General features: G+C 40.3%; 1 protein-coding gene across 1 annotated transcript in view; it reads left to right on the forward strand.

Annotated features, from left to right (window-relative positions):
* The window catches only part of LOC133957216 (kelch domain-containing protein 8B-like), a 154,144-nt gene that overhangs the window by 120,716 nt on the left and 19,385 nt on the right, over positions 1-14,043 (forward strand). Inside the window, exon 5 of the mRNA XM_062392686.1 lies at positions 11,318-11,419. Coding sequence (XP_062248670.1) covers positions 11,318-11,419 — 102 coding nt within the window. The remainder of the gene's footprint in view (positions 1-11,317; positions 11,420-14,043) is intronic.

Consider the following 14,043-nt stretch of genomic DNA (forward strand, 5'->3'; position numbering starts at 1 on the left):
TGTTTTAGGCTCATAAAAATGTATATTTCTTATTCGGAGTGGATGGGTTTGGGTTGGCGAAATAGGCCAATTGGACGAATCATTAGTGCTGTGAGCGAGCGCTCGTTCAGCACAACCTGGCACATCATGAAGGTGAGACTGAGTCTGGCGTCATGGCACAATGGATGCTATTTTTGGAATGTTAATGCGGGTGTCTTCATTGGAGAAAATAATTCCTTTGGGTAGGTGATGGCTGGATGAGTCCAGCATACATATATGGATCAGGATGACGTCAGAGCTGATCAGTGCATCAGTAATGGTAAATGGTTTTGTATTTATATAGCACTTTTCTAGTCTTGATGACCACTCAAATCACTTTACAGTACAGTTTTACATTCACCCATTCACAAACATCCAAACAGTGCATCTATTCGCAGCACTTTGTTATTCTATGGGGGGGGGGCCATTCGGGGGGTTCAGCATCTTGCCCAAGGACACTTCGGCATGCAGATGGGTCAGACTGGGGATCGAACTACCGACCATCAGGTTGGAGGACGTGCACTCTTCCCACTCAGCCGCCAAGTGTCCATGTCTTCATAGGAAAACATTTTACTTGAACAACCAAAAACCAAAAGAAGTGTTAAAACTTGACTAACCCTACCTTCGATCTTTCCCTAACCCTATATATACCATAGATGCCATGTGCAGATATTATAAAGCAACAACTATATCAACTATTTTGCTATTGGACATGGATGTAATCCCAAAAAAAACTCAAACTTAACAACATTAGTGCATTAACCAACAGACAAAACTTTCAGTGATTCTGTTACACAGTTAATGTTACATTAGACCCAGCTCTAATATTAAATCATCGAGCACACTGGTAATTTTAAATGTTCAAACAGTCAATACGTGCTAAAAAAGTTGCGAATGGTAGCTCTATGTTTTCCACAATGTTACTCTCAAACCAAAAACAGGGAGAAAAAAGAGATTTATTAGCATTAGAGCTTAAACAGTCTGGGCATATTTACCACCCAGGAACTGGATCCAAACAGAACTGGCTAAAGGAACCCAACTCTCAATGTGTTACCCGCCCATTCATCACCCCAACCTTCACTGCTTTACATTTTTCTGCATTTCCCCTCCCTATTACTCCCTGCTTTGTAGTTAATGTTATCGACACAAATTTAAAGGTGTGACATTGTTAAATATGAACATTATTTCCTGGATAATGGGCTGTTACAATAATATACCATGTATACCCCAAGACGAAGCATATAAGAGGATAAGGTCACTAATATAAGATGATAAGGTCACTAATAAAGAGCTGACATCTAAAGTAGTCATTACTCCAATCAAACATGACAACACATAATTGCTAAAGAACCACAAGTGTCACTGAGATTAGGGACATGAAGAGATAATTACTGGGTGTTACTGACTATTGTGAGATGATAAAGGTTAACATGGTCGTCTAAGCAATGAAAAGCATTTGTGACCTTGGTGACATGAATCCCATTGTAGAGCAAGCGCAAAGATCAGGCTTTATCTTTCAAAGGCATAAAGCAGCAGCTATGTGCTTTGACAGCCTGTTTAGTTACTTATTCACAAAGACAGAGATACAGGCTTTGAGTATAATGCATTTTGTATTAGACTTTGAATTAAATATGTAACAAAGAGCTCATATCAACCCCACTATTTCTCTGCTGAATGATATTTAAATAATGACCTTGAGTTATTGAGAATAAGGCTTTAGAGAGTGATTACATCACCTGTCAGACAAAGTCAAGGTTTATCAAGAGAGAAACACTTGATGTGCCCGACTGCCCCAGGAACTCAATTTGAAGAAAAAAAAAGACCATGAGATGATGGAGCTCTCTTCTCTAAGAACTCCATCAGCTCTTAAAAATGTCCTTGTCAGAGTAAAGCGATCTGCCCTCATGGTGTGTGTACTCTGTGAGTGCGTGTTTACACCAGAGCATCAGTCCTTTTCCAGGCTCCTTTTACCATTGCAGAAATAATTTGTTGAATCAAAGCTTTTCGCTCTTTAACCTTGTTCTTTTATTTTCCCTTCTGAGCCAATTTTTCCTCTGTGGCAGGAAAAAAGCTGTTAACACAAACCTTTTGTCTCTGGCTACTTATTTTTCAATGTACCAGTTTGCCCAAGATACAACAAAAGATATTTCACCCTGCAGACAGATTAGTTTTTTTCACTGAGGTTCTGACATGTGTCAAAGATTGTTTTCATTTACCTCCAATAGAATCCCCATATATCAAAAATGAACCATGTACTAAACGTAGTTCCAGGGGAAAATGATAACAGTGGGTTTCTACTTGGGACAGCCAGCAGGCCTGCCAGAGGGGCATTGCAGTAGTGGATGCGAGACCTAACCATGACCTTAACCTTGTGACATACTGAGCAAGGTAAGGTATTATGTTGTAATGGGCACGAGTGAGAGACAGATTCAAAATGATCAGAGAAGGATAACTGCTCATCCAACATGACTGGAGTGGTTGGCCGGGATGATGGAAAGTTCAGTCTTAAATATAGCTCTTTGTCTTGTCCACACTCTCTGGGCATTTGGGTCAAATATCCCTTTAATCCAGTCCAAAAATGCTGAAGCAGTTACACAGTACACACCTGCACAAAGAAACCCCAGTTTTATTTTCAAAGCATAAACACACACATTGTGCAGTGTGTCTCATATCTCAATTCTACACATGTATTTGCTCACACACACATGCTGAGAGGCTAATGGATGTGGACTGTGGCCTCAACTGGCCACTGTTGGTTGTTTTTCACACAGTAATTGAGCTACATTCAGCTTAATCCACATCATGATGGTCAGGCTGCTTGGTGAACGTGTCCTTTTAAAACAAAGGAGAAATGAGGGAAGGGGAAAAGTGAGATCCAAGAGTTGACATGAGAAACAATATATCAGTGAAGGTAGAGTGACATCTAAAACAGGTAAAAAGACGAGATTTCATCCACATTTTTTATTACAGTCCACGGTGGCTTTAAAATAGCGACTGAATCTGACATTGTCCTTTGATCACGTAGACCTGCTGATAGCATCTCTTTCTGTTATAGCACTGTCTAAGGAATATTTATGGCTGTGCGAATAAGTGATAGAGAGTAGACCACAGATGTGCTGAGCGATGGCTCAAAACCTGTCAGCTGCTGTCGACGTCCATTAGACATTTCTGAATCATCACAGTCATGTTTACACCCCCCCCCCCCCCTTCATGGCCTCTCTTTGTTACTGTGAACTGTTTTCAAGATTAGATGTATGGATACTCAATATTGTATTGCGCATCCATACTCAATACAATATTGAGGGGGGGTAAAGTTGATGAATATCACACCAGAGATCAGGGTTCATGTTCACAGTCCGCTAACATCCACTGGCTAGCTTTAGCCATCTCAGGGATTGTGTTGTAAAGATCGTGGCTTCTGTTGAATGTAAATATATATGTTTCGTCTGAGGATTTAATAACAGTGGGTATTGTACTACAGATCAGATGGAGGATAACAAATACCTAAGTTATTTGAAAACTAATAAAAATGTCCTCATGGAAGCTAGGTTAGGTAAACCTGTAAAAGGCAGCAAGAGTGAGGTATAACATGTGACCCATACATCCCAGCCCCTCTTAACGGCCCTCTCACCCCCAATAAAAGATCGTGAATGAAATGATTGTCTCCTTTAAGTTAAAAGACAACATGATCTGATTGAAAATATGTTAACTGCATAAAGTCCAAATGTATTTCAGAGCAGGCTTTACACATAACTAGATAAGATGAACATATCTGCTAATCACAAAAGATATTTCCCTGTAAAAACTTGACATTCGCTCCACGTTTCATTTTTCCTCTCAGTGGCCATCGTGTGTGTATCAACTTGCAACTCATGAAACACATCATTGCAGTCACTTTGCACATTTAGGTGTTGACAGTTATCCATCCCAGACTTTATAAAGAGGTTGAATAATGCATAAATCCATAACATTTGCAGCTTCAGAAATTAGTTAATTTTAGATGTCATTTGGAAAAAAGGCTCTCTATTTCATCTGCCGTTTTAATTCAATTATAATTTTTTAAATAAAAAAAAATTATACCTTACACAAAAACAATTGATCTGTTCATAAATGTACAGATTATCATTGCTTAAGATCACTGGCTCATTTCACAAATGTGTCCTTCTTTACTTCCTCCAGTTCAACGATAAAGACCTGTCAGATATAATGGACCTGAATGGTTCTCATGTGGGATGTAGAAACTGCAGTACCTCTGTTAAGTACCATCACCTCACTACCTGCTGCAGATCGACCTTTTCACAGTCCAGGATTACATATTTCATTGTTATATGTAATATATTATACATATAAATCTTTTGTGTGTCGGTTCAGGCTCTGCTTTCAGTGAGTGGTTGTTCATGCAGCAGCTGACTGATGGATTGATTTGTTCATGTCTCTGCTGTGGAAGGTCATTCACGGTACACTTGCACACAACTAAATGAGCGAAGGGTTTTCGAAGGGAAGCACACATGGTGTGGAATCAACAATTGTGGGGAGATCAGTAGTTAAAAAGCATGATATTGTAGAGCCGTTGAACTGATTAAAGCCTACATCACCCACTATGCATGAATATTTAAAGGATTACTGAAAGGCCGGGGGGGGGGGGGGGTCCACTAGCAAGTGGAAATATGCAGCATTTGTCTCCTTTATCCTTCTTCTTTCGGGTTGTTCCCTAAAGGTCAATTCATGCTTCTGCGTTGAAGCTACTCAGTATTGTTTCCCCTGACTGCTTGGCACATCCTCTCGATCCGCATTAAGCATGCAGATTAATGCATCGATCCTTGTAATCGATAAGGTTGCTATTCATCAAACCTGCATTTCAGTGTCAGCCTCAGGCTGAGTGTTTGTTTGTGGATGAAATCCAAATCCAGTTCCTGAGAAGAGGGCGAAAATAATCACCATCAGAGAGGCAGATAAGAAAAAGGGAGACAGACTGTTGAAGGCTTTATGTTGAACCAGCAGCTCCAGCAGAAAACCTAGATAAGGGAGGAGAGAAAAGGAAAGACTTTTTATAGTAGCGTGTTATGTGTGATTCAACAGAACATTAAAAAGACCCACGAGAGCATTGGAGTGGCTGGTGGTTTTACCAGTGAGAAGCATTGGAAAATATAGTGTTATATTTCTTGGTCTCTCGGGGAAGTAATATCAAAAAGCCTTTTCTAAAGCCGGCCACACTTTTTATATTCTAATGGTGAACCCCATCCTAAACCTAGTGGTGAGATGATCATTTACAGCATATATTATACTGTAACCTTTTTATTCTGTTCATCCTACCTGGTTTATCGGCAATGAAGATTTTACAGTGAGGCTGATATATAAGTTTGAGTGATACACTGGACTGCTGCTTCTTCACATTGCATCATCTATTTCAGGTGTCTGTTGAATTGGAACTGTTTACATTTTTTACATGGTTTGTATATTTAAAAATATGATAGAATATGAAGCAATGTTTAACCTTCCACTGTGTTGCATGGACCGAGATCTACTTAATCTTTTGTCCAAATGTCCACTTGATAACAGTTTTTGGACTTTTGCCAGCTCCCTGGGTGTGTGTTAGAACTACAACGTGTCCTTTTAGTGTAATGTTTACGTAGTTTTATGAATAGAAAAGAAACTAAAAAGATTTGATTGTGACAAGCATAGACTGATTATTCCTCACTGATTACCATTCTCAGCGGCTGGCTAACAGCTATTATGGTCTTATTATCCCCCCTTAATTAATATTCCATGGCCCTCTGCTGTCTGACTGCTTGTTTGCCTTACTGACAGAGCTGTCACACTACACTATAGCTGCTTCCAGACATGCACTGAACTCTTATTCCGTATTTCATGTGATGAAAGCAAATGTCCGAGTCTCTCAGTTCTCCGCCTGACCTCGTAGTATAAAGTCTGTAGAGTATCCCCCGCTGGATTCACTGCGAGTGTTCCTTTCAACGCAGAAAACAAATATCTTCTGGTGAAAAAGTAGTGTCACAAATGTAGAAGACACCGACTAAGATGTCAAAGGAGTTTGTTGTAACAAGAACTTAGGACGGCATAGGGGTTCTGTAAAACACGTGATTTCAGCAGCGTAGTCAACACGTCACTTCCTGCCTCTGTCTGCTCCATTTCTCCCCTGAATAATGAGGAGGATTTGATGCTGTTGTGAATGCGAGGAAACCCCCTGCTGCATTGTGCACGTGTGAGAGACAAACTCAGGGTAACATCTTTGGCCATTTCTCTTGAATTTTACCCGCAGGTCATGTCTGAAGCGGCCTATGTATGTTAGTAACAGCTTGTTTGCATATGGCTGTTTAACTGTTCACTTTGTTTTCAGTACGCCTGAATGACTGACCTGCATCACTTTCACACCACTCTGATCAAATTTCATCCTACCTTCCTGTACAGATTGCTGAGGATACCTCATTATTGTCAGCCAGCAGATGCAGATGTATTCCACCATATGGGAAGGACACAGCGCGGTTATACACACTGTAGACCTTGAAGTAACTCTGTCGAGTGGGCAGGGAAAACAAACCCCTTCTGACAGTGATGAACTTTTTCAACACCCTGGATGCACAGTATTGAGGTCATTTCTCTTCATTATGCGATTGTATCTCTGTGATGACTCACATGCTGAGACTAGTGTCTGGGTGGTGAGGAATATCTTAATGGTTTTATATTGCATTTCATGATAATGTGAAATTGCACCCTCGTATTGTTTTTCATTTTTCACTTTAGCTTGGATTTGTACTTTGTCGTCAATGGACGTTAGAACAAGGAAATATATTTTATTGTATGAACTACAACTAATGATATTTTATTACAATCATTATTTCGACGGCACCTTTTCCCAAAAGGCACGTCAGCCCACTGGGAGAATGCCCAGTATGCCAGATGGCCAGTCTAGTCCTGGGCCAGCGTCCCCCTGGATAAGCCCCAGCCTCTGATTTCTCTTTAGCAGCACAGTACCTATAGTTTAGCTTGATTTGTGGCTCTGTTATATAAGTACCACAAATATTACATTTTCACAGAAATTATTCATTTTGCAGCATAATATTTTTAATGAAGTAAAGAAAGTTTCAGTCATTCAAAACGTAATCTTAACACAGGACCTTACCAAACTGTATTGCATTTTTGGAGAACGATGTTCTCTTAAATCAAATATTCCTTGGATTTTGAATCATCGGAAATAAAGGAGTTTAAAATGTAGTGATTTCAGATCACTTGTGGCGTAGATGTTGGATGTCTGTCTGAAATGTTCACTGCATTTTTGGTCATTTATAAGAATGGGATGTGTGAGAGAGCCTGACTATCACATCCCATAACCCTCCCAATATCTTTCCATTTTTCTATTTCTATAATGATGACATTTGAAACTGGCGTCAGGTGGGGTGTAACCATATCCTTCCAGTGACTGCGTGTGTGTGTGTGTGTGTCTGTGTATGTCTGTGTGTGTGTGTGCTTGAGCGAGTATCATTTTGTATGCATAGGTGAAATTGTGGACTGAGTGAAGCGCTGGCGTCTGGGAGGGCGAAACAGTAGAAGGAAGAGGATTGATTTCGAGCTTTAAATAAACTCATCCTCCTCTCCTCCAGCTGAGTCCTCCAGGCAGATATCTGCCCCATACGTCACTCAACTCAGCCGCTCTCGTTCAACATCACAGACAGTGTGAGAGCGAGCACATATCTCTGTGTCTGCATCTCAGGCATTCAGTTTGTCCAACAGGAACAAGGGAAATGTTGGTGAATTATGGACAGCTCATTAATTAAAGTTTGTACTTGGCTAGAGTAACTGAATTAATGATATGTGCTGACAAATGGCCGCATCCTCTCCTCTAAGTGGCTCATTTGTCCACTTAAAATTTAAGGCGGCAATGACAAATACATTATGTGAATATTCCTCTTTTTGGTTGGAGAATGGTTGGCTCTGTCTCTCTGTCGCTTTCTGCTTGTCATGCCTTGTGAGTGGCAGGGGGTGATCATGCATGTTTGACAGGCTACTGTATGAGAATGCACATACACCCAGTGTAATTTTTGGTAGCTATTTTTGATTTAGTCTTAGTCTTAGTCTTTTGACGAAAATGCAGTTTAGTTTTAGTCACATTTAGTCATTTTTATCCTTCTTAGTTGAGTCTAGTTTTATTCGACTAAAACAAATTACATTTTTGTCTAGTTTTAGTCACATTTAATAGGCAAATTAAACTCCTTTTCTATAAAAACATATAGCTGCAGCCTTATAGCTTAAAAATGTATATTTAGTTTTAAATGTGAAAACAAAAAGTGAGAGCAGGTCAGACTGGAGGCGAACACAGCAACTGCAGCTCGGTAGAAACCAACTGCAGCTTCTGCTCTGATCAAGAAGCTGAGGCGCTGATCTCTGATCAGCTGAGACCAGAGAAACTCTGTGTTTTCACTGTTTCCATAGTTAAGAAGCAGTGAGTCACTGAGAGGATTCTTCACGTGTACTAGCTATGATCTTGTGTCTCTGAGCAAGTGAGCGGGGCGGGGGGGCGGAGCCTCGGGACCGGTGCGCTATCTGGGACGACACACACACACAGACACACTCACTCGCCCGCTCCTGATACTTCATGACGGCCTGATACGATGATGTTAAAAAAAATTGTGACTTAGTCAACAACCAACATTTTCGTCTCGTCTCGTCTCTTCAACCAAAGTTAAAATAGATTTAGTCATAGTTTTTATTTTCAAAGATCTGTGACCCTCACTTGGCCATTTACAGCATAATATGGGCTGACTGGCAGTTTTTGGAAAGGTACAAAAAACTGTGAGACACAGCCTCTAGCCGTGACATCAGAAAGGTGTAGAGGAGGGGGGTTCTGAAGGTGTTAGGCTGTCTGACGAGCTCTTCTGTTAAGCTGCTTTCAGTCATGCTCTGAATTTCGGAGAACATTCTCGGGAGGGGAGATCCTCCAGTATTTCTCTGATTTCTCCGGCCAGTCCCCTTGTAAAAAATCTGCAGAATGTCTGAAGGTGCCGATGTGAAAACACAGCAGAAGATCCTCCACAGGATTCCCTGGTGTTGGTGTGTAAGACAAACTCTGGAGAAGGTCTGGACCATTCTGGCCCCTTAAAAGAGGAAATCCACAGGGTTCTAATCCTGGCCCACTTCTCTTCACTTAGGAAACGTGTTTTGAGGCGTATGCAGATGATACTATGTATCTGGTAAACATTTTTAATCACTTGCTAATCTGCTGTTGCAGCACAGACAGTCTGTGGTAGCACAGTTTGAGGATGCATGTCACTCTCACACTAACTGTTGAGAATACTGTTTCTGATTTTCTTCGCTTCTTAAGCCTACATACGCCGCTAGCTGTTTGTTCAGTTGCAATGTTGGTAATCTATGTACCAGGTTTTGAATTGAATGAAAATATCAGTGTCTGGTGTGCAAGTGGCCACATATTTGGGATCAGTCCTGTGATCATGAATGATCTGGAGCTTTGGTTAAATTGTATCATTGTTTGTGATTAGTGCTGCTTTGCTAGTGTTGTCTTGTCGGGTTTTGTGTATTTAAAGAAAACCTCAACCTGACTATATATTCTGTTATATGCAGCTTTGATCCACACTCACACACACACACACACACACACTCACACACACACACACACACACACACACACACACACACACACACACACACAGGTTGGCCCATCAGAGAAGTGGTGCAGAGGGTGAACTGAATTTAGAGATGGCTGCAACACTAAGGAGGTGAGAAGGAGAAGAGGAGAAAATAATGTCAGGCCTGCTTAAAAGCAAAACTCTCTTTTCTCTTCCTATGTATCTGCTCTATATTTGCATGTTATCTGGCCTTTTCCATTTTCCACAGCTGAATAGATGATCTGTTGCAGCCAGCGAATCTATTAGTGGACTGCTGGGGGCTCTGCATGTCCGTCCTCTGACTCAGAGATTATCATTTAGTTGCTCTGCAACTCTGCCATTACTCCCCTGCAGCCTGCTTTACAGAAGCACTGCAACCCTCTCCTTTGAAAAAGTGATGATTCCTCATTTCTCAAGAGCTTTTTTTCGTCCTTCTCTCTTCCTCTAAGTTTTTCCACCAAAGTGTTGTTTACTTTTAATTCTCTTGGGTGGTGAAAAGCAAATTTTACCATAAGTTCATAAAAAAACTGAAAAGCAGTGGGAATATAAATGCTTCACAGAACAACTGCACCTGCCTCTTAACAACACCAACAGTTGTTTTGTTAAACTCATTTTACAATCATCCCCCTCTCTCTAGTGTCTCTCACGCTCACTGTTGGCAACATTTTAATTGGCGGTCTGTCTCCTCGGTGCTGGGAGACTTGGCTGCAGTAAAGTACATTAACAAACAAACCCCGTCTGTTCGCTGGAACTAAGCTCATTGTGTTGTCAAATGAAAATTCATTTGTTCACCCGTCCATCTATCCACTGAACGATACGGTGATCCACCATCATGCTGCTTATCCCAGGCAACAGATGTGGTGGCCAGGTGAGACGTGAGATCAGACGTGAGCTTGCCCGTCTCACATACTGAGGTTCTATGAAGCTGATGAACTCCTCTCTCCATCAGAGAGGGTGATACAGTCACACTGGAATCTATTTGCTTCTATTTTCCTTTTTACTCACCTTCAAGAGGTCATGATTGTACGTATGTGAGTGTTGGCGAGAAAATAACTAGTTAAAATGAGAGCTCTACCCCTGGTGTTGCTCAACTATAATTTAATATGAGTCTTGCAGCTGACTCCTGTTGGTGGGGATCACATCTTGTTTGTGAGTCTGTGTGGGACAAAATAACCCAATAACATCATCATATAACAACATATGATGTCATATGATAAGTGACATCCTAGAGAAGTCAAAGAAATCCCCAAATGCCATGCATATATTTCAAAAAGGTTTTTCTTAAGCTGTAGCTGCATCCTCTAGTGATCATTCATGATGATGTATTAGCTTTTGCAAACAATAACAGGAGGACAAATGACAGGATCTGTAGCTAATTTAGATAAACCAATCCTTCCTCACGATATGAACGAGTAGCGATGACTGTGGCTTTATCATCCAAATGTATTGTTTGCCCTGATTAATGCTCTAGTGGCTGAATGGGAGCAAATATTGCAGCAGAATATTGTCCCATTGAATGCAATGGAATGTGATGCTCACATATGTGTTGGGTGATATGTGATGTGTGAGTGTGTACATTAAGTACTTTGTTGTGTAGTTATTTCCTCAGAATGTGAAACTTGTGTCTATTCTGTTGTGGCTGACTGTCTTCTCTCCTCCAACAGGCATCTGGATCAAACCCAGCCGAATGTCCAGGATGAGGGAGAAGCGGGCTGACTTTGTGGCAGGTTGCCTGGGAGGAAGGGTCATCGCAGCTGGTGGTCTAGGTCAGCACCTCCATTCTTTTACCCCTCTTTTTTCAGCGTATTCTTTTTTCTCAGTCAAATACTGCGCTGTGCTTTGACTGGAGAGGTAAGAAAGTTGAGACAGAACAACAGAGACAGTCACAGTAGTAAATAACGTCCATAGTTGATTCACCTTTTTCTGATTATTAATGCTGCATACCTTACAAAGGCCTTAGCCTACTGTATAGATAATAGAAAACCTATTATCTGTTTTTAGAAAACAAATGATCCTGTTTGTTTTTGGTATATTGCAACACAAGTAAGACACAACAATGTGTCTGATAGTATGTGACTGCACATTTGTCTGTTATTTTTTGTTTTTTTCTACTACAGTTGTACAATAACAAACTTTTCCCTCAAATTATAATATCTGTATATGTGTGTTTGAAAAATTATGATGATAGGACTTAGCTCAACGACACTTCTGTGTCTGTCATAACAGAACAAATATCATTAACCAATTAGTACATAAATCTATATATTTGAACCTTTTCTAAAATGAAACTCATACACCAACACTTCAGGTGATATTAGAGCTCTAGATTCTAGGCTCGGCTACCAAGACCTTTATCACAAACCCTGTGACCTGCGACATCAGCCCAATGGACTTGGGAAGATGAGTCAGCAGTGACAATTAGGCCATAAAGTTGTCATCAACCTGTTTTGTTATTTACATTAATAACTTAGTTTATTTGAGCACTGCAAAAAATAGTTAAGTTACTGATCATGCAAGCATAACTTTTTGAAAACAACATTTAAGTAAACTTTGAATATTTTTCACAGTTCTCATATTGTACAATTTTTTAGAAGATTGTAACTTTCCCAAACCATCTGATTGTGCTAGCCCTCATTTCATTTCATGGTATAATTTTGATCTCTCTCTCTCTCTCTCTCTCTCTCTCTCTCTCTCTCAACAAGAGCAATTAATTCAATACATCTAAAAGCCAAAGATGGACTCACATGAACCATCTGAAACGTAGGCCAAAATGTACACTCAATATATATTTGTTTGAATATCTGTCGGCATTATCATATTTTTAGGGGAGAGTAAAAAGAGAATAAACTCGCTTATGACTGACATTAAAGGATCAGGGGGAACAGCTGATCTGTGTTTGGCTGTTAAAAGGGAAAAGGTCATCATATGTCTGTTTCCCGTTTTGATGAGCTGCTGCATCACATGGAACGGTTCATACAGGGAGGACCCAAACTTTCTGTGTGCAAGCAGCGAGGGCTGTACGCTATAGAGACAAGAGAGCAGGGGTCAGGTGCCAGGCAACCGTGAGAAGGAGGGGGGGCAAGGTGAGGTTTTGCTCTGAACTGTCATATAATTCTTAGTAAACAATGGTGTTGAATTTGACTAAAAGTTTAATAAATCAGACAATAACAAGTGAGTAAACCGCCGTAAGAGGTGCTTTAATACTATTTTGTATTCAAAAAGGTACGTAAACTGTGATTACTTGCGTTTACCCTCATTACTCCCCTGATCTCAGGCCTTCATTTTAGGTCAGCAGTTCTGTCTAAAAGTTGCAGTTTCTCAATTGGATCCACTTTTTAAAATAGCATACTTCGGCAAATGCACACCTAGTCTGTGTGTAAGATAACATTCAACAGGTTGCGCCGCAGATAGAGATCTACTGGCTGTGAACGGGCTGGCAGATTAACTCGGTAGCAGAAGCACCTGCTCAGCTACCAGCATCGGTCACGTGACCTTTACTTCACAGGATGCATTTTTATGTAGACAGTCTCCTGCTCCTGGTTAACAGCCATGTCTCTGACTCCATTTGTAAATTCTCACTGTAAATTGTCTATTTATTTCCGACTTTAGAACACTGTCTCCAAAGTCAATGAGGCATTATGCAAATGTTTTCACAGGCCGAGTAATCCTAATGAAAAATAAATTGATCCTCATATGTTTAATGGATTGTTCCATTTAAACCAGAGATGGAAAATGTAAAATAGTAGAGTACGCGCGCACCACCAGTTTCACATACCAACTCAAGGCTGCCAACACTATTAATATCTATATATACATCTTCTTGTCTTCTATAAAAAGTTCATGGATATTTATTATTGATTTATCATTGATTATTTATCAATATAAACATTTAATAACTTAAAACAGCCTACATAATGAACATGAATCTTAAACAGCTGTATGCTTACACACATATATGCGGATATGAACACTATATATATATATAGTTTTTTAACTCTATACTCATCTTGTGTGATTTTAATGGAAACTTGAAGTGCTTTTGTTTTACCTTTGGCCACAGCAATGTCAGATCTCAGTGGAGAAACAGAGTGCTGCTTAAAGCTGTTCACTGGTATGCTACCAGTGCATTTATTTGTCTATCATCCCTCAGTTCTATCGGGTTGCCATCGTTTTTGACTCAATGGTTGTTTATTGCTGTGCATGTTTATTGGTGGATTTACAAATTGCATTAACCAATATCACATGAGAGGGCATGCTTGTAGTTTTACATGTTGTGGACACCCCCTGCATACATGCACCGATAGTAACTTGATGCCTCTACTCCATCCTTCGGCACTTTCGTTATGGCGGGTACCCTTCTAGTTTTAATCTCCTCTCAACCCTGTCAGCA

This window comes from Platichthys flesus, chromosome 7 (assembly GCF_949316205.1).
Source record: "Platichthys flesus chromosome 7, fPlaFle2.1, whole genome shotgun sequence".
Classification (NCBI taxonomy): domain Eukaryota; kingdom Metazoa; phylum Chordata; class Actinopteri; order Pleuronectiformes; family Pleuronectidae; genus Platichthys; species Platichthys flesus.